Below are 21,696 nucleotides of genomic sequence, written 5' to 3'. Positions count from 1 at the left end.
CCATTAATGCTATTATAAATCTACTGCCTGACACACAGTAGGTGCTCTATAAAAGCTAGCCATTAATGCTATTATACTTCTACTGCCTGACACACAGTAGGTGCTCTATAAAAGCTAGCTGTTAATGCTATTATAAATCTACTGCCTGACACACAGTAGGTGCTCTATAAATGCCAGCCATTAAGGCTATCATCAGTCTACGCCTGACACACAGTAGGCGCTCTATAAATGCCAGCCATTAAGGCTATCATCAGTCTACTGCCTGTCACACAGTAGGTGCTCTATAAATGCCAGCCATTAAGGCTATCATCAGTCTACTGCCTGACACACAGTAGGTGCTCTATAAATGCCAGCCATTAAGGCTATCATCAGTCTACTGCCTGACACACAGTAGGTGCTCTATAAAAGCTAGCCGTTAATGCTATTATACTTCTACTGCCTGACACACAGTAGGTGCTCTATAAAAGCTAGCCGTTAATGCTATTATAAATCTACTGCCTGACACACAGTAGGTGCTCTATAAAAGCTAGCCATTAAGGCTATCATCAGTCTACTGCCTGACACACAGTAGGTGCTCTATAAATGCCAGCCATTAAGGCTATCATCAGTCTACTGCCTGACACACAGTAGGTGCTCTATAAATGCCAGCCATTAAGGCTATCATCAGTCTACTGCCTGACACACAGTAGGTGCTCTATAAAAGCTAGCCGTTAATGCTATTATACTTCTACTGCCTGACACACAGTAGGTGCTCTATAAAAGCTAGCCGTTAATGCTATTATAAATCTACTGCCTGACACACAGTAGGCGCTCTATAAATGCCAGCCATTAAGGCTATCATCAGTCTACGCCTGACACACAGTAGGCGCTCTATAAATGCCAGCCATTAAGGCTATCATCAGTCTACTGCCTGACACACAGTAGGTGCTCTATAAATGCTAGCTGTTAATGCTATTATAAATCTACTGCCTGACACACAGTAGGTGCTCTATAAATGCCAGCCATTAAGGCTATCATCAGTCTACTGCCTGACACACAGTAGGTGCTCTATAAATGCTAGCTGTTAATGCTATTATAAATCTACTGCCTGACACACAGTAGGTGCTCTATAAATGCCAGCCATTAAGGCTATCATCAGTCTACTGCCTGACACACAGTAGGTGCTCTATAAATGCTAGCTGTTAATGCTATTATAAATCTACTGCCTGACACACAGTAGGTGCTCTATAAATGCTAGCTGTTAATGCTATTGTACTTCTACTGCCTGACACATAGGAGGCGCTCTATAAATGCCAGCCATTAAGGCTATCATCAGTCTACTGCCTGACACACAGTAGGTGCTCTATAAATGCTAGCTGTTAATGCTATTGTACTTCTACTGCCTGACACATAGGAGGCGCTCTATAAATGCCAGCCGTTAATCACACAGTAGGTGCTCCAGTACAGCTGCCGGCTGTAACTGAAGCTCCGGACAAACAGTAGGCGCCGTGTGGTGCCAGCTGTAATACTGTTTTTATTGATCGGGTTATCCTGACTGTCCCATTTTACAGGCGGGGAGCCTGGGGCCGGGAGGGGGAAGCGCTCGGCGGCAGACCACAGCGCCACCTAGCCGCCAAAGACGGAACTTCCGCTCGGGGCAGCCGCGGCCTAGGCCTCGTCCTGGGAAGGGGGCAGGTCCGCGGCGGGGCGGGGGCGGGGGCAGGGGCGGGGCCTTCTCCCCTCCCCCCCACTCCCGCGCCTGCGCAGTCCGTGCCACCTCAGGGAGCCCCGGTATGGCTGAGTCCAAGCTGCAGCTCGTGGCCCGCGGGGTCCGGAGCTTCCCTGACTTCCCCAAGCCCGGCATCCTATTCCGGTGAGGGGTGGGGGTTGGGGGTCCGGGCTGGGTGAAGCGGGTATGGACCTGCCCGGGGCTGCGCCGTGGGGATTCGAACCCAGGACCTGGCCTTCCCGAAGCCCCCCAGCCTCTACTCCCGGGGCTGGTTCGCAGTTTCTAGGTTTACGGAGGAGGAAGCTGGGTCCGGAGAGGGGAGGCCACGTGCCTAGGGGCCCATAGCCGTGAACCCTCGGAGCGGGATTAGAACCGAGGGCCCGGCCCGGAGGGCCCGGCCCGGGTCACCTCGGATCACGGCCGCAGAGCCCGCGTGGGCGCGTGGGCGGCCCCGGGCCCCCAGCCTTCCTGCCCTCCGGCCGGCCGCTGCCCTCTCTTCCTCAGACTGGTGCCCGCCCCCTTCGGAGATCCCCTTGGCCCCGCTCCGGGCCCTCCTTTCCTGGGGCTCCCGGGGGCTCGGCCTCGGCCGTGGGTGTTGCGCCTCCCCCGGGAAGGCTTTCCTGGCCCCCAGTTACCCCGTCTGAAGCTGCGTTGTGCACAGCCCTTCAGAGCGGGGCCTCCCCCACAGACCGAGGACCCCCCGCTGGTGCCCCGGGTCTCACGGGGCTGTGTTGGGGAGCCCTCCGAATCGCCCCCGCTGCAGCGTGGGGGGGCCGGGATCCCACCCCCACGGAGACAGTAGCTGCTCGTGGGAGTCTTGAGCCTGGTTGGATGGATCCGCAGGGTGGGGCCCGTGACCGGGAGCATCCCCTCTGGACACGGAGTCACGACCTCTGCCCTGCCAGGCCCCGGGCTCCCGGACCGGGAGTCCTCCCTGGGTGCCTTTCCAAGTCTGTGCCGGGGGCGGGGGCCTGCCTGGAGCTCCTGCCTCAGTTTCGTGGGAGCACGGTAACCAGTCCCTGTTCTTTCCATCCTAGCGACATCAGCCCTTTGCTGAAGGACCCAGATGCCTTCAGGGCTTCCATTGAGCTTTTGGCTGATCACCTGAAAGAAAAGCACAAGACAAAGATCGATTATATTGTCGGTGAGTGAGGGGTGGACCTGTCTACCTGCTTGCCCATTTCAGTCTGCTGGGCTTGGGATACAGATAAACAGTGTGGTCCCTGCCCACCAGGATGCTTCCACCTAATGGGGGAACGCTATACCCAAAAGAAGGGGGGGAAGATATTTAGGCCAAGCAGTATAGCTGGTGGGAAATGGGGAGAGGACTGCCACCCTCTCCTTAAAACAGAGGCCCTGGAATCCATGGACCTGCCCCATAGCGGGGGTCAGAGGCTGCTGAGATTTGAGGACCAGGCCATTCACTGTAGCAGAGGGAGATTTCTCCAGGATGACTTTGGCCAGAGAAGGCCAAACCAGGGTACCTAGTGAGGAATGGGGGTAAGGAATGCCTTTACCTGTAATCAGTAAGCATTTATTCATTGGCCAACTCAAGCCTCCCTTGGACCTGGTTTGGGTCTTGATGACTCTGAGGGAACTTGAATAGCAATTGTCTTGGTTCTGGCCAGAAACCCCTGAGGGTCTTCCCTTCCCAGACTGACTTTTTTTTTTTTTTGACTAGGTGAAAGAGACCATTCTTTTTGCCTCATTTCCTACCTAGTCTTTAATCAATGAATGGGTGTTGCCTCAGATAAAATGAGAACTGGGAAAGCTATTAGATTAAAAAAGCCAAAGTCTCCCACAGCTTCTGAGTCTTATCTTCAGTCTTCCTGGACCCAGATGGCTTAGAAGGAGAAAATGAGGCTGATGACTCTGCACAGTGAACCCTCACTTTAATCTACATTATTTGCAAGTCAGGACATCACCCTCCTGATGTCATTTAGTCCTCTTTGAGAAGGAAGGCCCAAATGTGCCTAGGACCAGTGCCTAGCCTGGAGTAGGTGCTTGATAAATCCTGCTGCTTTTCCTGAGACCCAAACACAGACAGACTTTGACATTTCTTAGATCCACCAACCAAAAGTCACATGAATGCATTTACGTTGTTAAAAACCAATTTTATTGGGTTAGGGTTAGCCTCACACTTGTTTCCAGATATATAGCATGCACGTGTGCACACACACACATATTCCTTTTGGGGGGAGGGGAGGAACCCTCCCTTGAACCCTCTCTTATGACAAAGAAAAAAACATCAAAAACAACCAGTTATGTGGGACATATATATAACATTCTACCCCATAATCCCTTCCTCTGCCAAGAGGCAGGAATGTTTCATTCTCTGTTCTCTGAGACCAAGATTGATTATGAAGATTATACAAAGTTTGGCTTCCTTCTAACATTTGTTTAATTACATCTCATTTTTATTATATACATAATCATAAACATACACACGCTTCAGTGTAAATGAAGAAAGAGGCTTGTACAATAAACTGGAAGCTTCCATTACTTGGATTTTTTCAAGGGTTCCTTACATTGTAATAAGGTCACATTCCTTTCATTTGCATCATTATAATCTTTGTCAGTATTCTCCTGCCTTTGCTTTTTTCACTCTGCATCATTTAGGATCATGGGATCAGAACCTTAGTCTAGCCCCTTTGTTTATCAGATGAGGAAACTGAAGCTCAGAGTTCACAAAGTGACCTGTCTGAGGTCACACAGGTGCATGCAGCAAAACCAGAAACCAGACTTGGGTCCTCCAACCTCAAGTTCAATACTTTGCCTGTGCCTCTCCAAACAAGTCTCTGAATTCTTCAGATTCCTATCCCCATTTTTTTCTGAATGTTCATACCTAGTTCATACCGCTAACAACAGTGTGTCCTGGTCTTCCTGCTACCTTCTGAACACTCTTCCTTCTGACCCTGGCCTCTCAGGATCCCTGACTTCCTTCAGAGGATAGCTGGAACTTCTGCTTCCTGCATGACATCCTGCTGTGCCTGCCCCCCAGGTTACCTGCATTATTGTCATATATAGTCTGTATTTGCTCCTGCACGGACATTGTCATTCCCTTTCCCCAGAATGTTCTCCCTCCCTGAGAACAAGGACTATTGAATTTCTGTCCTTGTGTCTCCCAGAGGCCTCTGGTGTCAAGGTCTGTCTCCCTCCTCCTTTGTCCTCATCCCAATGTCTTTTCATAGTATATTCATCTGTGGACATGTTGAAGAGCTGTACACACAAACACACCAGGGCTGCAAGCTGTGGGAGCAAGAATGTTGTGTTTTCTTCCCATTACCTTGGACCTAATAGATACTTAATAAGTGTCAAATTGGACTGTCTTCCTTAGCTGGGTTGGTAAATAATGGACCTGGTACCCTCTTGGTAATGGGAAACGAGTCAAAGAAAAAAAAGACTGGGAATTGAGGGAGACCTGAGTTTGTCTTTTTACTCTAAACCAGGGGTGAGGCCCCTGCTCTAACCCCTACTAGTTCTGTGACCTGGAACAAGTAATTTTCCATTCCGGGTCCCAGATGGATGGGGGTGACTGTTCACCTTTGGCACCAGGTAGGATAATAGCTGCTAAACCTGCTGCCTATGGGTGCTTTAGTCTATTGAAGTGAGCAGGTCAGAAAATCACCCCCTTTTTTTTTTTCAACATTTACACATCCCCAATTTTCTTCCCCCCAGGCTTGGATGCTCGGGGTTTTCTGTTTGGTCCCTCCCTGGCCCAGAAACTCGGAATAGGCTTTGTGCTCATTCGAAAGCGAGGGAAGCTTCCTGGCCCCACCATATCCACCAGTTACTCCCTGGAATACGGCGAGGTAAGGCAGAGCTGAGGGAGAGCCTGGGTGTAGGAAAACACCTTCTGAGACCACCAGGACACGGGCTGATAGAGTAGAAGTGTGCTGGGTTGGAAAGAACTCTAGATTCAGAGTCAGAAAACTTGGTCTTTAATCCCGGCTCAGCCACCATAGGCAGGTCACTTTCTGCCTCTGGGCCTCAGTTTCCTCCTCTGTAAAGTGAGGCGGTTGGGCTAGATGATCTCCAAAGGTCCTCCCAGCTCTCATTCCTTTCCTCTTTAAGTATCTGGCATTTCGGTGATGCCTTAACCAGGAGGAGCATTTAGTAGGCACTTACTGTGTGCCTAGCACTGGGGATAGAGCTCCCAGCACAAAGGACAGTCTGCCCTCAGGGAATGTGCATGCTGTTGGGGAGAGCAGGGGAAGTGCTCATGGGAGAGCTTGGGGGTGCAGGTCAAAGAGTCAGGCATGGTTGCTCTGAGCTCTTCTTATCAACGGGGCAGAGGGTGTGTGGTGATAAAGTCCGAGGTCCCCTAGTTTCCTCATTCAGCAGGAGGGATGGCTCGTTTTTGTTAGTTCCACCAAAAGGTCTCTGTTCACAAAATCTTTCAGAAGAGTGAACTGGTTTTAACCAAACTTGATGTACCATAAGGGTTGGCGGGATGCACCTTGGGGTCATTTGGTGGTCCAACCTGATGTTTGAAACCAAAGGATGCTGATTCCTATCACAGCTTTTAGAGTCTCAGAGCTGTGCAGGGCTTCTGAGGTGACCTAGCCCAGCCTTCTGCCTTTACAGATAAGGCCTCAGTGGAGGCCAGATGACCAAGACTGTGGGGATGCTCCCTCCCTCTGCCACGTCCTCACCTCACACCTCCTGGAGAGGCCACAGGGGGAAGAACTGGGTGCTACTGCCAGGTGGGGCTGCTTCCTCATTTTACCAGCTGGGCATTGGCATTCATCTCCTCTAATCTAGCTTTTACGTTGGTAAAATTGCTTTTCATTTCCTCCATTCAGAAGCAGACCCAGCAGAGGGGAGGTCTCCAAACGCTTCTCAAACATTTTCACTTATCGATAGTGAGTGGCTGCTGAGGGCTGTGGGGTCATGAGAGGAGATCTGCTAATAGTTATAATGATAACTAACCTTTACAACCACCTGGAGGGAGGGGCAGTTATTCCCATTTTACAAAGGAGGAAACAGGCAGGCAGGTGCAGTGGCTTGACCAGAGTCACACAGCTTGGGAGGGTCTGAGGTGGGATTCGAAACCTCAGTCTTCCTGACTGTATCCACTTGGCCGCCTATAGCCTGGATCATCTGGACCAGTTCTCTGACTTCCTTTGGCGTCACTGCATGGGCCAGGCTAGTCGCCTCTCCATTGGGTGGGGGGGTCTGCTCCTTGGCACCTGGTCATCTGAGATTTCCTTCTTCAGGCAGAGCTGGAGATCCAGAAAGATGCCATAGAACCTGGCCAGAAGGTGGTGATCGTGGATGACCTGATGGCCACTGGAGGTAATAGGTGCCGGCCCGTGTAGACAGTCGTGAGGGTGGGCCTTTGGACGAAGCAGCTATAGGTAGTCCTCCACAAGTGGCGTTTGTGCAGCACTTTACAGGGTGGATCTTTGAGCTTTGTAACAACCCTCTGAGGGAGAAGCAGTAATATCTCCATCTTACAGGTGAGGAAACTGAAGCTGAAATTCAGTGACCTTCTGAAGGTCACACAGCCAGTGAGACTGGATTGGACTCGGGTCTTCCTTACTCCTGGGTCAGCCCTCTCTCTGCTGTGCTAACAAGCTCCCATAGCAGGCAAGGGATGAAAGTAGATCATGATCCCACCATCAGCCCAGAAGTCTCAGCTTGCTGCTGTATGTCAGTGGGCATTTATAAGATGCCTACTATGTGCCAGGCTCCATGCTAAGTGCTGAAAATAAGAAAACAGGCAGAAATAGCCCCTACTCTCAAGGAGCCCCCAGTCTGATGGGGGAGACAGCATGCAAGCAGCCACATCCAAACAGGATGTAGGCAGGGCAGAGGCGACAGAGCATCGCCCAGACACTGTGGGAATAAACCTGGTGGGACAAGAGGAAGCCCTTAGAAGCCAGATTCACTCTTGGGGAGTTATCATTCCAAACAGATGACCCCCCCCTCCTTCCCCCATCCCCCCTTTCCACATGAAGCCAGGATTGACTCAGTGCCCTTCCTGGCATCACTCTGGCTCTGTAGCCAGGAAGAACAGGGCTACCCATGGTGAGCCTCAGGTATCAACCCTGGCCTCTCTCTGCCCAGAACTGGCATTGGCGCTCTGGGCATCCCTTCTGAACAGGTCCCAAATTTTCCTCATCCCTATGATGCCTAGTGTAGGGAGGGCTCCCAAGTCACCCCCTGCCAGCGTCAGACAGATGCCAAGCCCAGCTGATGATTGGCACACCAGTCAGCCTCCCTGAGCCTCGGCATAGTGCTCTGGAAAATGAGAAGCATATTGGGTAGTTGGTCACTGAACATTTTGTCATGTGCTCGCTCCGTGCGAAGCATGAGGGTACAGAGAAGCAAACATTCCCTTCCTAATGAGAACAGAATCCAGAATAGCTGGGTTCCATTCCTACCCAACACACCCTTTTGTCTGAGATCCTGCACAGATCAGCCAGAACCAGATGAAAATGCCCTTGGGAGATATCTATCAGAATACAAATGCCATCAAATGTATAAAGCATTGCATTTTAAAACTATGCCAGTGTGCAGCCACAGGCTTCCTTCTGTATGGTTCAGCAGACCCCATTTCTGTTTGGGTTTGAGCCCTGCTCGAGGTGCCCCTAAGACTAAGTGAATGTTGTGGGGGGACAGGTCAGGGGAGAGAACAGAATGGGGGGGCAGGACAGGATAGAAGGAAAGGTAGTCTTTCACAACCTGACTGTTATGGAAGTGTTTTGCATGGCTACACATGTATTGAATTGCTTGCCTTCTCAGGGAGGGTTGGTGGGGAGGGAGGGAGAGAATGTGGAACTCAAAGCTTTAAAAATGAATGTTAAAAATTGTTTTTGCATGCAGCTGGGAAATAAGTCATACAGGCAATGGGGTTGAGAAATCTATCTTGCCCTACAGGAAAATAGAGGAGAGGGAAATGACAGGAAGGGATGACAGAAGGGAGGGTAGACTGGGAAAAGGGGTGGTTGGGGTGTACACTGCCCTGGGGTGGGGTGAGGGGAGATGGGGAGAAAATTTGGAATTCAAAATCTTGTGGAAGTGAATGTTGAAAACTGAAAATAAATTATATTTTTAAAAATGAAAAAAAAAACCAGACTGTAAATAGAAAGTGCTGGGCTTCCTCCCCAGGAGTTCCCTAGATACAGGGTGGGAGTTTCAGGAGTCTCAGATGAGTCAGGGCAGGTAGAGGGGGCCTTGCCATACTTGGGGCACTGTGTGTCACTGATGACAGCGGCACCTGCCATGGCTCTTGTACCCCCCGCAGGTACCATGGGCGCAGCCTGCAAGCTGATGCAGAGTCTGAAAGCCAATGTGCTGGAGGCCCTGACCCTGGTGGAACTGACATCCCTGAAGGGGAGAGAGAAGCTGACCCCAGTGCCCTTCTTCTCCTTGCTGCAGTACAACTGAGGCCGGGCTGCTGTCCCAACTGAGGCTGAGTTGCTGTCAGCACCTTCCCAGCCAGCTGGAGACAGCACACAGCTTCTCAGTCACACATCTGGACTTGTCCCCTGGCTACTAGTGCCTCCAACTGGACCTCTATGCAAATGGAAACATAAAGCCAGCTTTCTGCCTGTCCAAGCACTTCCTCTTCAGACCAGCAGAGGGCTCCAAAGGGCCTGCTGTTCTCCCACTTGTCCTCCATATGGCCTCACCTGAGGAAAGCAGCAGGCACCATCTTGGCCCCTGTGTCCCACCACCAGCCATGGGCTATTTGTCCCTCGACTACCCCCAAGTCTCCACTTGGAGGGTAGAGACTAGCTCCCAGAGAAGGACTCTGCCTTCTGGAGGGCACACCTGGTCAGTCCCTCTACTCCAGGACCATCTGCTTCCATGGATGAGGGTACTCTTTACCCTCAAGTTGGTATAAACTGAAAATTTGGCTTTGTGGTTTAGAATTTGGAATACAATCAAGTGGGTTAGTTTCCCTAGCCAACCAATTGAAGTATACTTGACCGAGGTAGCCAACCTCTGATCTATACTAGCCATGTGACCTTAACCTCTCTGTCCCAGGTTGAGTGACCTCTCTAGAAGAGTTCTTGACCCAAATGGAATTTAGTGGGAGGGGCCATGGGGCATTATCTCTGACTGTAATACAGTAAAAGCCACAGCTGCTCTGCCAAATTTCAGCTTCTGCTCTCCTTGTCTCCGACCCCAACAGGTGCCACATCATACCCCAGAGGCCTGGGCAGATCAGTGAGACCACTCAAGGCTTCACTCTAGATCTCTTTTTTAATGTGTTTTTGTTCATTTTCACTGTGCACATGTAACACAGTCTTGTATCACAACCCAGGACTCCCTGCCTTGCTAAGGGATGAAGCATTTAGGCCCTGGGAGCACTGTGTGTGGGAAGAACCAGCTGGCCAGGCCATCTTCAGAGATGTGAGGCCAGAGTGTCCGTGGGGCAGCAGCTTCTCTGCCGTGGAGCATCCTGCCTGACGCTGTCTGTATCTGATGATCACATCACTTATTAATAAACTGACTGTCTTCAGGCCCAGGCTGACATCAGGTAGAACACAGCACCTCTGAGACACTCTGCCAATCAATCCTCAATCCTAGTATTCAACAAACAGAAATAAACTCCATAAAAGTTTAATGCCAACACATTTAACATCCAATGAGACAGGCATACAAACTTTTGTGACTGGCTGCCTGCGGGGCGGGGTACCCAGGTACGTTAGCAGTGGGTTACACCCTGAGCATGCAGAGTGAGGCTGGAGCTCCAGCCCTGTGGCAAACCCTGTGCAAATCCAGTCCTGCTCAGTTCTTGCCTTTGGCCACCTGCCCCACGTCCAGGGAGGAGGCTGGGAAGAGATCAGAGAAAGGTGTCTCACTGATCACACTCTCTGCATCTATGAAGAATCTTCTTTATTTTCCAAATGGGATAAAATGTACAAAAGTCACACTTCTTAGAAGTTAGTGTTTTTTCAAAAGATGCATTCTAACTACTTTCAGGCCTGCAAACACACACACGCACACACACACACTCTCCTCCCCCCCTTCATCCACAGCCTCCAGTTATTTCAACAGTGCTTAGATCCAAATTACAGTTTCTCCTCCTCCTGGGTGATCCTGGCAAGTCTCTCTGAAATGTGACCCAGGTCCACAGACTTGTCCAGCTTCAGGTAGGTGTCGGTCCTGATGCGATGGACACTGAGCCAGTCTGGAAGCAACTCTGAGAGGATCTGCAGGTGCTTCTCCATCTCCCCTGGGGACAGATGGCATACACCATGAGTGGCCTCAGCCCCTGCCTCAAGGAAGGCCTACCAGCAGATGACACACACAAGCCAACTTTTCCCAACCCCCAGGCCACTTCCCCTTGGGAAACAATTTTCCCTGAAACCAGTCTTGTGGGAAGAAAACCACCAGGCCTCTAAGTAAACAACACAAATGAAAACACACTAACTAGCCTTTGGGAAAAATAACTTTTTTTGAGTATGCCCAATCAGACCTCTGCCCCCATAATTCCAAATTCCTACTAAGTGCAGAACTGCTCCCAAGTAATGAGTAAATTATATACATGGGAAAAGGTTGGGGCCTCCATCTGGCGGTTAATCAGCATTTACTCAGTTGTGTCCAACTTTCTGTGACCCCATTCATGGTTTTCTCAGCAAAGAAACTGGAGCAGTTTGCCATTTCCTTCTCCAGCTCATTTTAGGAAACTGAGGTAAGGAGGGTTAAAGGACCCACAGCTAGGGAGTGTCCAAGGCCAGATTTGAACTCAAGGGGGTGAGTCTTCCTGATTCCAGTCCAGGCCCTCTATCCACTGCACCACCTACATGCTCAAACATTTATCAAGCACCTACTGTATACACTATGGCAAGTAGAAGACACAGATACAAAGAACTCATAATATCATCAGCTCCCACTGTAGCCCCCTGCCGTGATCAAAGGGAATTGATCTCATGTTGTCTCCTTCCTCTGTCCCAAACTGTACATACTGGTGTGGGTCTCATGGGGACCCTGACAAAAGATCTGAATAAACTCTTATGGGGACAGCCCCACCAAAGGTGGGGATCAGCTCAGCTGTGATTTAGTCTGTCTGGCAGTTTACAAGCATTTATTAAGCACTTACTATGTGCCAATCACTTGGGATAAAGAAAGGCAGAAGACCATCTGCTCTCAAGGAGCTCAGTCTAATGGGGAGATATACAAACAACTAAGATCTAGAGTACAGGGCAGGTAATCTCCCAGCCGTTTTAAAAAGGCTCCAGGGCCCATGGCCACCTCTCCCATCCCCAGCCTCCTCCGTGATCCATCAAGGATGACCTCCATACCGGGTGTCATGGACGAGCGGTAACTGCTGACCATCCTGGCGCAGGTCACCTCCATGGTCAGGGCCGGCTTCTTCTCTGCCACAAAGACACCCCGAAGGATGCGTGCCAGCTCAGGCAGCCTGGACAGCACCAGGAGCCGCTCCTCCTGCTGAGGTCTGCGGGTCATCATTGCCTGCAGTTTTTGAGTTTCCTTGGCACGGATCTTTGGAGGGGAGGGAGAAACGCAAGCAGTCAGGCACACTGGACCCAGAAGATGCTTGGGTCTCCTCATCCTTACCATCTATACCCTCAATTTACTACTCACTCGCTCCAGCAGAGCCTGGGAGATGCCCTTCAGGGCGCTGGGGGAGCTGGATGGTGAAGCTAGTTTCAGAGGACTGCTGAGACCAGGTGACCCCGGTTTGGGGGGGCTACTGAGACTAGATGAGGCGGGGCTGTTGTTGTCAGGTGTTTTCAGAGCCAGATTGGCCAAGGCCTTTTCCATCTATGTCCATAAGTAGAGACAGACACATACATGATTACTAAGATATCTCTGATTCCACTAGGAAGATGCTTAACCCCCACTCCACTCCAGATATCACTTCTCTCCATCCCCTGGGCCAATATCTTGCATGATCCCTCAGGGACCACACCTTTACCTTTGGTGTCAGCATGGTCCGAGCTCTGGCCAGAATCTCCTGTGCAGTTGTGACCTTGTCTGTGTGAGGTGGCTTTGGCAGCTCAGCAGGGATGATGTCCGGCACCTCGTCCACGTTAAATTTGGGGTGCCACCTGGTTAGCTGGTCTTCTGGTACCACCAATGGTGGGGTCAGAGAGGCAAGGAAAACCTTGGAGGAAATGAACAGGAGGTGAGACCAGCAACCAACACACCGCCTAACAAGAGCAGCTGAGCATCCCAGAAGAAGCCTATGCTGGGGCCAAGCACTCTCCAAACTGGTCACTTGGGTGGCCACAAATCAAAGAGAAGGGGACTGAGAAGGAGGGATGATAGATATTCCTAGAGACTGAACCATGAACTCACAAACAAACTAGCCACATGCAAATATATTGTCCTGAGTGAGCGGGCCCAAGCAAGAAGGCTTCAGGGAGACCAATGCTTATGACTGACAAGTGCGACGGCCCAGCAATGGGGAAGCTCTGGGGGGAGGGGAAATGACCTGCCATATGAAGAGAATCTGGCTCTGCCCTTCCCCCAAATCCACTTGCCTCAAGCCCAGGTGCCCCCACAATCCCATTCTTTGTTCCCTTTGCTTCTACATCCCTGTTTTTTTTTTTGGCTGCTAGGCAATCCGGCTTAAGTGACTTGCCTAGGGTCACACACTTAGTGTCAAGTATCTGAGGCCAGGTCTTCCTGACTCCAGGGTCAATGCTACCTCGCTGCCCCTACACCCCTGCTTTTGGATTGAAGCTGAAGGTCAGAACCTGGCGGCACTTCCTCCAACCACAAAATCACAGGTGTAGCCTGCACAGCTCTGTGGTCTGGCTTCCCCAGACTGAATTCGATTCTCCTCGTTCTGTTTTCACTTGGCATTACTGCATAAAGGTCTCTCCCAACATCCTTACAGCCCATCCTCACACCTGTTAGTCTTAATGTTACTATCAACATTCTGATATATCACATTCAGAGTCTTTCCCCACTCCAGGGCACTCAGACTGTGGCCAGTGTGGGAAGGATCTATCTAACGCCATCACTAGACTTTGTGAAGATGAGTGGCCCCCATTTCTATCTGAGCAACACCACTATCCTGGAGCCATCCTGGTTTCCAACTCTAAGCTTAACGCCCTCCCCAAGCCTGTGGATTAAACACTATTCTGGATCTTTACCCACAGGATGCCTCTAGCCTGGGTACCCTGAGGTAACCGCCATCATTTATCCCTCCCATCTGCCTCCAAGAAACCTAAGTCCTTGTGATCTTGGGTCATGGTCAGATCTCTGAACAGAAAAGGCCCCTGAGAAGAGTCCTGGCCAAGGGTCAGACCCAGGGTCTGCACAGAGGACTGAGAGTCCACAGACCCCAGTTCCGATCCCTGACTACTTGCAGCTATGTGACCTGTACTGGGCATACACCGTGTCAAAACAATGAGGCTGGGCAACACAGCCTCAGATGTCCTTCCTCTCTCACCTTGTGGTGTTCCTTGACCAGGTTCACCAAGTTCCTGGTGAAGGTATGCCGGCGCTGCAGAAGGCGGGAGGCTGTCAGCTGGGTTACTCCCTCACCATCCCTCTCTGGGGAGAGAAACCACATCCTGTTACGTGGCTACCCCTCAGTTCCAAGCTGCTACCCTCTCCACCAATCCAATCCCACAGGTCTCTCTGCCTACTACAGGCCGTTAACAATCCCCATTGAGGAAGTCCCAGTTGCCTTAACCCAGGAACACTCACTTCTGCATAAACGGCTGCAAAATTGCTAAGGTAGTGCCGGAGAAAACACACTGAACAGGAGTCAGGACACTGGCTAGCCTGGAGGCACCAGCTTCTGGGTGGCTCAGGGCCAAGCCTGTGGGGGGTTCACGAGCACAGACTCCCCCCAAGCTTCCTCCTTCCCCCAAGGCTCACCCACCTTGTTCCAGCACAGGCTCAATGGTAAGCTGATAATCTGATCGCTTCACGCTGTCGTTAAACGTGGGGACATTCCGCTCCTGCCGGAAGTGGTACGAGGATGGGTAGACAGTCTTAATTTGCCCTACATTGCGCTCCTCAAACCTCCTGGAAAAGGCAAGCATGAGGCGCTGGGTGAGCAAGCAGCTCGGCACCTGGGAGTCACTGGGCATTTGTCACTAAGTCCCCGGGTCATTCTAGGCAGCAACCAACCCCCAGCCATGTAACAAAACAGCCTCAGCAGACAACCCACCACCTGGTGCCAACCATGGGTCCAAAATGGGTCGAGTCTCAGCCAGGGAGATGATGGAGAAAAGAGGCAGCCAGATGTCATCGGGGACTGTCGTGGAGTCGAGGAAACCTGAGCACAAATCCTGCCTCAGACTCTCCCTAGCTGTGTGACTCTGGGCAAGTCAACTAACCTGTCTACCTCAGTTTCCTCATGTGTGAAATGGGAACAGCAGCATCTACCTCATAAGGCTGTTGTGAGGATCAAAGGAGATAACAGAAGTTCCTTTGCAAACCTTCAAGCGCCATAGAGATGGTAGTAATTAGCAGAGAATACAACCAAGATACTGATAAAGCACTTAGTACGTGCCTAGCATGTACTAGCAGCTGCTTAGTAAGTGTTCATTCCCTTTATACTAGATGTGCTGCCACTACTAATGATGATGAGTAGCCCTCTCTCTTGTGTGCAGGCAAAGCTTCTAGTTCCAGAAGGGAGAGAAGGCAGAAGGAAAACCAAAGGAGATTATTTCAGCAGCAGCTGAGGACCAGGGCTCTAGTCCAAGGACCCCTCCTCCTAACACCCTAACAAGACTCACTTGCGCATCATGTCCTGGACGCCCTGTTTGACCTTGGCAAAAGTCACCGTCTCAGAGCGATTGAAGAGCATGCCCACAATGGTGTCCATGCTGCGGAACATCTCAGCCAAGATCTTGTACTTATAGGGTAACGCAAGGCCTGGGGGGCCAACCTGGGCAAGGGTGTGGAACCGCTCATAGGCAGGTGCAGATGCCTTCGATGTACTAGGGCAAAAGCAAAACAGACCTGTGAGTCCAGGAAGGAACAACCTTCCCTTCCCCAACCCTAAAGGCTGGCCTGGTCCCAGCCCAAACCCAGAAGTGCGGCCTGGGCCACGGGCCCATCAGTAATCCCCCTAGTGGGGCCTGAGCTTCCCAGACCCAGCCCAGCCTCCTGAAATTGCCACACAGCTCTGCCGATCTCCAGACAGCCCAGATCAAGTGACCCTCGTACCAATTATGACCAAGTTTTTTTTAAAAAGGATGATATACCCAATATGGAAATACATATATACATTTATAACTTATATCAGATTCCTTACTGTATCAGGGAGGAGGAAGAAAGAGAGAGAAGGAAGCAGAGAACTCAAAACTCAAAAAAATGTTTTAAGTGTTAAAATTGTTCTTATATCTAACTGGGGAAAAAAAATATTACTGAAAAATAAATAAAGGGTTGTATACTTCTGGGTCCACGGTCCTGGCTTTAACTGCATATAATGCAGGGAACAAGGGTGTTAAGAGTCAGAAGCCTGGGTTCTAGAGCTGGTGCTCAGCTTCCCAGCTGTGTAGTTCATGGCCAAGTCAGTTCCCCTGCTACAAGCCAGGAATCTTCTCATGCCATATGTGGACACCAATAATCACATGTACCTTCATCCCTGAGTTACTGGCAGGAAAACGCTTCACAAACCTTACAGTGCTCTAAACACTCATAGATAACATTTTTAATGAAATGTGAACTATGTCATGAACAGGAATAAGGGGCTAGCCTAGACGGATCAGACCCCGAGAGGGTGAAGGGTCAGTGTCCTGGGCCATAAGAAACACAGAGAAGCCCAGCTAGACTGACAAGAAGAGAAACAAAGTGAGGTAGTGTAGACACTGCATTAAATGTCAAGAGTTTTCAGTGGGTTCACAGGATTTGCTGGTTTTCTTTTTGTCTTAAAAAAAAATTCTTTATGATAAGGAATGACTGTCTGGCAGATGGAGAGGGAGGAATATGAGAGCACATCTAGGCAATGTAAAAACAAAAGATAGCAATAAAAACAGGCTGTCCCAAAAGCCTTCATGCAATTTCAAGCCATTAAAGCTTTACTAGATTATTAAAATATCTTTATATATAATTTAAATTAAAAGTTAAAGTAAATTTATTACATATGCTTGTTACATATAAATGTTACCTATAAATACATACATACATACAAAAAGATTCTTAAATTAAAATAAAATTGAATTAAAATAAAAATTTTAAAAAGCTTTAATAGTTTACTAAAACACTTTAAAATTTAAACTAAACTTATTATCTAAATATGCTTATATGTACTTTATGTAAATTAAACTAGAATTTAATTAAATATTTTTAATTTTATTAAGCTATTAAAGCTTTGTAAAATTAAAAAAAAATTTTCATTAAATTATTAAAGTAAATTATTAAAATAGCTAGTAAAGTTTCTAATGACTTAAAACTTCACTAAGACTTTTGGGATAGATACCCTTTATTTGGGGGGAAAAAAAAGAGTGCTAAATGAGAATGTTCAGTTGGGTGCCAAGCCCATCTACCATGGACATCTGTCTTTGCAAACTTTGCAGACTAACAAAGCCTCAGAGTTTTTCTTTCTGTGAAGTGTGAGAATATTGCTGGGTTCACAGTTTCAGGCTGTGTTTAGGCCTCTCAGGCTCTTGTCCTGCCCCCTCTTCTCCCTATCAGTACTCACCATGGTTCCGCTGTGGGGTCCCCCACCTCCTGGGGACCTGGCTCTTCAGTTTTCTTCCCAACAGCAGAAGTTCTCTCCTGAATCCGGGCCCCCAGCTCCCGGGCTCGTTGGAGTCTGTTTTTGAGACTGACGTTGGCATTTGGTGTGGAAGTGAGGGGTGGGGCTCTGTGGGTCAGCTCCCTAACCTTCTGCAGTCGGGACTTGAGCTCAGCAAGGTTTGGCTTTGAGTGGTCCTGAGGAGTAGGAATGAGAGTGAGAAAGGATGACCAGCACAAAGACCCCCAGAAACACTCCCTAAGCCCTGGGAGAGGAAGAGGCTGACAACCAAGCTTATGGACTAGCTCTGGGCAGACTGATGGCCGAGAAGGGTAAACCCCACAGATAAAAATTCAAATTTAGACAAAATCCACGAAAGGCATTCCTTATTGTATAAAAGTATTATTTACTTTCCCCAAAAACCCACCAAGAGTTCCTTGAAGCAAGTGTCTCCCCCATTTAAAAAGATTTTTATTAAATAATAATAATGAATAATATCTCACACAGGCACAGAGGACTATGTAACTTGCAAAATACTTTTCCAGATGTTATCTTAGCAACACAAATTCTCAGCAACACCCAGGTTGCTAGAGGTATTTTTATTCTCATTTTACAGAGGAAGCCACTTAGTTTCAGAAGGGGATTAGATGTCATGTGCAAAGCCATGGGCAAAGCCCAGGTGTTTATGCCAACCTGAGCTGTCTTTCAGGAGTGTAAGTCGAATGGAAAGTAAAGTATCAGCTTTCACAGACTGGTTCTATCCCCTTCCTAGGCCTAAGGTCCAGGACAGGCAGGTCTACAAAGCTATCAGGCCTAAGAAGGACCAGGTATACAGACAATATTCATCTCTGCAGGGATCTACTTACAATGCCTTGTGAGGAATCCAGGCTGGGCTTGGAGGCTGCTGAGAGGGGAACAGTCTTTATCTCCTTCTCTGGAGAAGGGGGAGTGGATGAACATGAGCTAGAAGCCTGTATTAGGGACAAAAAATGCAAAGTCAAGGTCTGCAGCCGGGCATCTCTCTGCCTGAGGGAAGGAGCTCCAAAGTCTGAAAGCAAAGACAGCAGGAAAGAAATGATGGATCCCTGACCTCAAGGACCTCAGGTCACACCAGGTGCACAATATGACCAATTAGAGAATGTTAATGACAGCTCACTCAGATAATTCTTTATGGTGTATATGGCTTCTAACATACATTATCTCACTCCATGCTCACAATAACCCTGGTAGGATGATTTGTACCCCCATTTTGTAGATGAGAAAACTGAGGCTGACAAAGCGCTGTGTCCCCAATCACCCAAGAACTGGCAGAGCTGGGACTTCCTGAGAGCTGTCTCAGGCCTCTTCGTATCCATGACCATGAGCACAGAGGGTCTACACAGACAGCAGCTGCTTGACCATGGATGGATGCTGAAGGGAGAACAGTCCTGGGCACTTACAAGTCTGCTGAATAAATGAGGGAACTAGCCCACCTCTCCTACTGAACCCAAGAAATTCATTTACCCCTTTGTAAGAACTTGGAGAGGAGAAAGCACACATTCAGAAAGTTAAGAGCTGGGGAAGACCTTAGAGATCATCTCCCTCGGGTCAATCACCCGTCCACCACTCCGCTAAAAAACATTTAGCTTTTTAATTTCACAACATTTTTACTTAAGGAAGAAACTGTAGTTTAATAATTTTTTAAAAACACTGGAAGAGGGAATTAAGAGGCCCGCTCTGGGTCTCATCACTACTGTGTCATCAGGGACTAGTGACTCTGGGTCTCAGTTTCCATGTGTCAAATGGAGATAATGGTATCTGTGTCCAGTCCATCCCACATGGCTCTTGTAAAAAAAAGCAGCGCTCGGAGCAGCCATTATTATGGTTAAGATGATCCCCAGAAATCACTTCCAGCTTTAACATTCTCAAACTGAATTAGAAAAGCCGTCACATCTCTCCGGGACAAGCCCCCCCAAAGGGAAATCCATTCTGCAAATCCCTAATAACCCACGCTGCCTCTGCCTCTCGGTGTAGACCTCCCTGGCTGAGGAGGTGCCCACTGCCCTAGCCGTAGACAGGAGGACATGCACTGGGGCGAGGGGGTCCTGCACAGCCTCCCCCTCTGGGGTGGCCAAGGCTTCTCGGGGCTCGGCCTGAGGTCTCCAGATCTCCAGCCGGACAAGTCCCTAGGGGTCGTGGGGACCAGCCCCCTCGTTCTGTAACTCGCCGAGCGGTGACACGTGTCAACAACTAACAACTCTCTTGGGGGGCACCCAGCCCCCCCCCACGGCTGCAGCTCAGCCCAAACCCCCGAGGCCGAGCCGGGCGGGGGCTCCGGCCCCTTCTTTCAGGTAGGGTGCGGGGGGGCGCCGGGGGCGTTTTAAATCGGCCCACAGCCCAGCAAGGCCCGGGGGCACTGTTGGAGCTCCATTTCAGACTTAAGCTAGAGGCACGTATTAAGCGCCGGCTGCATGCCGGCTGGGTTAAGCAGCCGGGGGAGGGCGCTGAGCCCACCTGGGGGCGGGGGCTTGCCGTACCCACACAGCCGGGCTCGGATGACCCCCCCCGCGGGCTCGCTCACCGTGACCTCCGGGGCCCCGGGCTCGGCGGACAGCACCAGCCTCCTGCGGGCCGCACGCCGCACGGGGGGGGCCTCCGCTTCGTGGTCCGGGTCCGAGGCCTGGCGGCTCCGCTTCCTGCCGCTGCCGCTCGGGGTGCCGGTCGGGGCGGGGGCCGGGCCCCCGGAGGCCCGGGCCGGGGTGCGCGGGGAGACCAGTCGGGGCCCCCCCGGCTTGGCGGGGCTCCCGCGGAGCTTCCAAGGGCCGCGGAGGGCCGAGGCTGCCGCCCGCGAGCCCTTGCGCGAAGCGAAGAAGTCGGTGACTCGGCGCTGCGCCATGGTGAGCGCCGGCCGGGGTCGGGGAGGTTGGGGGGGGGGGGGGGGTGGCCCGCGGACGCGGATACAAAAGGATACACAACGTTCTAAGCGGAAGCCGCAGCTCGAGTTCCCGCCACTGCGCGCTGCCCTGCCCCTTCCTCCTCAGCCCCGCCCCTTCCGGTTCGGGCCCGCCCCCGGCAGCGCGGGATCTACTCGGTGAATGAGGAAGCGGACATCGACGCAGGCCAATCCCAGGCTTTCTTGAAGAGTATCTTCCCCGCCCCCTTCCCCACCTCCACCCAATCTCTCCTCCCGACTCTTGGGACTAAGTCTGGAGACTTTCCCTATTGGGTCGAGGAAGGAGGAAAAGGCGGGACTTTGGAGCGCGGGAGAAAAGTGATGAAATGGGTTCCTCGGGATAACGCTGCGCGGGGCCGGGGGCGGGGCCGAAGGCGGGGCAGGCCGGGGGATTTTCCTTGTGGAGTAGCCCAAAGGAACGACCCCACGCAGAGCGGGAGTGGCTGTGACGTGACGTCTTTGGGGCACCTTTTAAAACAGGCACCGTGGAATCCGGAGGAGCGGCACAAACGGGGAGGCCCCTGAACCCGAACTGAGTAGTGCCAATGAGGATGGGTCACACCTGCGGGCGCTCCCTGGGCGGCCCGAGCGGCACCAGCCTTTAAATCCCTCGGTGTCCCCAGGCGCACCTGACACGCCTGATAAACGTGGATCGCTCGTGGGGCGTGGATCAGGGACGTGCACCAAGGCCAGCCTCCGAGGGCGCCCTCCTGCCCCTCCGAAGAGCGCGGGGAGTGCGGAGAAAAGCCGGAGCCAGCACCTTAGTCTAGTGGAAGATGACGTAAAGGGAACCCAGGAGGAGAGAGCCGAAGGAGGACCCCGCTGGCCCCAGCCTCCCCCCTGAATCGGCCAGTCCGAGGGAGAAGGAGCGGGCCGAAGAGAGGCCAGCATCCGCCGAGTTTCCGAGTTGAAAGAGATCTCTGGAATGTAGTGGAGAAAGTCCGGAGACTCAGGAGTGTAGGCTGGAGGAATCCCTAGCCAGGGCTGGTCCGCCAGGCTGGAGGGAGGCTGGAGCCCGTGCGCTGCCAAGACCCACCGCCACCACCGTCATCTAGGAAAGCTGGTGTTCTGGACTGCCGTATAGCCAGTGTGGAAGAGTTGAGCCCGCTTTTGGCCAAAAGTGTTCAATTCCTCTGAATTCTGCCGCAGTAAATTTTCCTGGGTACCTGTTAGAGATGCGCTTGACATTAATAAGGTATCCAGGGAAATTCATTGCGGCGGAGTTCAGAGGAATTGACAACTTTGGCCAAAGCGGGACCCCTATCCTCTTTCCAGGAGGAGAGAGCATTGAATACAGAACCCAGATGAGCTAAACACTATTATTAGTTCAAGACAGATCCTCCCACCAGGAGATGGATTGGTGCATTCTCCTTTAGGTCACCCACCATGTTCTCTACCTACCCATGACATAACTCCCCTTAGGGT

General features: G+C 51.0%; 2 protein-coding genes across 4 annotated transcripts; one reads left to right on the top strand and one right to left on the bottom strand.

Annotated features, from left to right (window-relative positions):
- The first annotated feature begins 1,695 nt into the window (after nt 1-1,695).
- APRT (adenine phosphoribosyltransferase) lies at nt 1,696-9,817 on the top strand. 3 transcript variants are annotated; one of them, XR_011972914.1, is made up of 6 exons: nt 1,734-1,852; nt 2,746-2,852; nt 5,387-5,520; nt 6,296-6,414; nt 6,514-7,006; nt 8,961-9,817. XR_011972914.1 is itself a non-coding variant. In XM_072636335.1 (6 exons), exons 1-5 carry the CDS (start codon nt 1,773-1,775, stop codon nt 6,956-6,958), a joined length of 471 nt encoding a protein of 156 aa, XP_072492436.1. In that variant the 5' UTR covers nt 1,734-1,772; the 3' UTR covers nt 6,959-7,006; nt 8,961-9,817. The 3 variants fall into 3 exon arrangements, 2 of the variants coding, with proteins under 2 accessions (XP_072492435.1, XP_072492436.1); XM_072636335.1 differs by having other exon boundaries at nt 6,928-7,006; XM_072636334.1 differs by lacking the exon at nt 6,296-6,414 and having other exon boundaries at nt 1,696-1,852; nt 6,928-7,006.
- Nucleotides 9,818-10,544: 727 nt separating this feature from the next.
- On the bottom strand, nt 10,545-20,268 carry CDT1 (chromatin licensing and DNA replication factor 1). Its single transcript, XM_072636333.1, has 10 exons — nt 19,900-20,268; nt 18,206-18,310; nt 17,304-17,536; nt 15,394-15,597; nt 14,532-14,677; nt 14,094-14,197; nt 12,609-12,797; nt 12,275-12,454; nt 11,971-12,172; nt 10,545-10,901 (listed from the first exon to the last, which is right to left on the bottom strand). Exons 1-10 carry the CDS (start codon nt 20,212-20,214, stop codon nt 10,738-10,740), a joined length of 1,842 nt encoding a protein of 613 aa, XP_072492434.1. The 5' UTR covers nt 20,215-20,268; the 3' UTR covers nt 10,545-10,737.
- Between the last annotated feature and the right edge of the window lie 1,428 nt (nt 20,269-21,696).

The sequence above is a fragment of the Notamacropus eugenii genome, chromosome 1, assembly GCF_028372415.1.
Source record: "Notamacropus eugenii isolate mMacEug1 chromosome 1, mMacEug1.pri_v2, whole genome shotgun sequence".
Classification (NCBI taxonomy): domain Eukaryota; kingdom Metazoa; phylum Chordata; class Mammalia; order Diprotodontia; family Macropodidae; genus Notamacropus; species Notamacropus eugenii.
Note: the sequence above shows the minus strand (reverse complement) of the source record. Positions and strands in the feature narration are given on the sequence as shown.

Bases quoted from the DNA above. Each gene is read 5' to 3' on its own strand.
- APRT (XM_072636334.1), top strand. From the start codon at position 1,773: ATGGCTGAGTCCAAGCTGCAGCTCGTGGCCCGCGGGGTCCGGAGCTTC. The intron at 2,853-5,386 runs GTGAGTGAGGGG...TCTTCCCCCCAG, and splicing joins AAAGATCGATTATATTGTCG to GCTTGGATGCTCGGGGTTTT. The intron at 7,007-8,960 runs GTAATAGGTGCC...TACCCCCCGCAG, and splicing joins TGACCTGATGGCCACTGGAG to GTACCATGGGCGCAGCCTGC.
- CDT1 (XM_072636333.1), bottom strand. From the start codon at position 20,214: ATGGCGCAGCGCCGAGTCACCGACTTCTTCGCTTCGCGCAAGGGCTCG. The intron at 17,537-18,205 runs GTAAGTAGATCC...CCTACTCCTCAG, and splicing joins TGGATTCCTCACAAGGCATT to GACCACTCAAAGCCAAACCT. The intron at 15,598-17,303 runs GTGAGTACTGAT...CTTTTGCCCTAG, and splicing joins GACCCCACAGCGGAACCATG to TACATCGAAGGCATCTGCAC.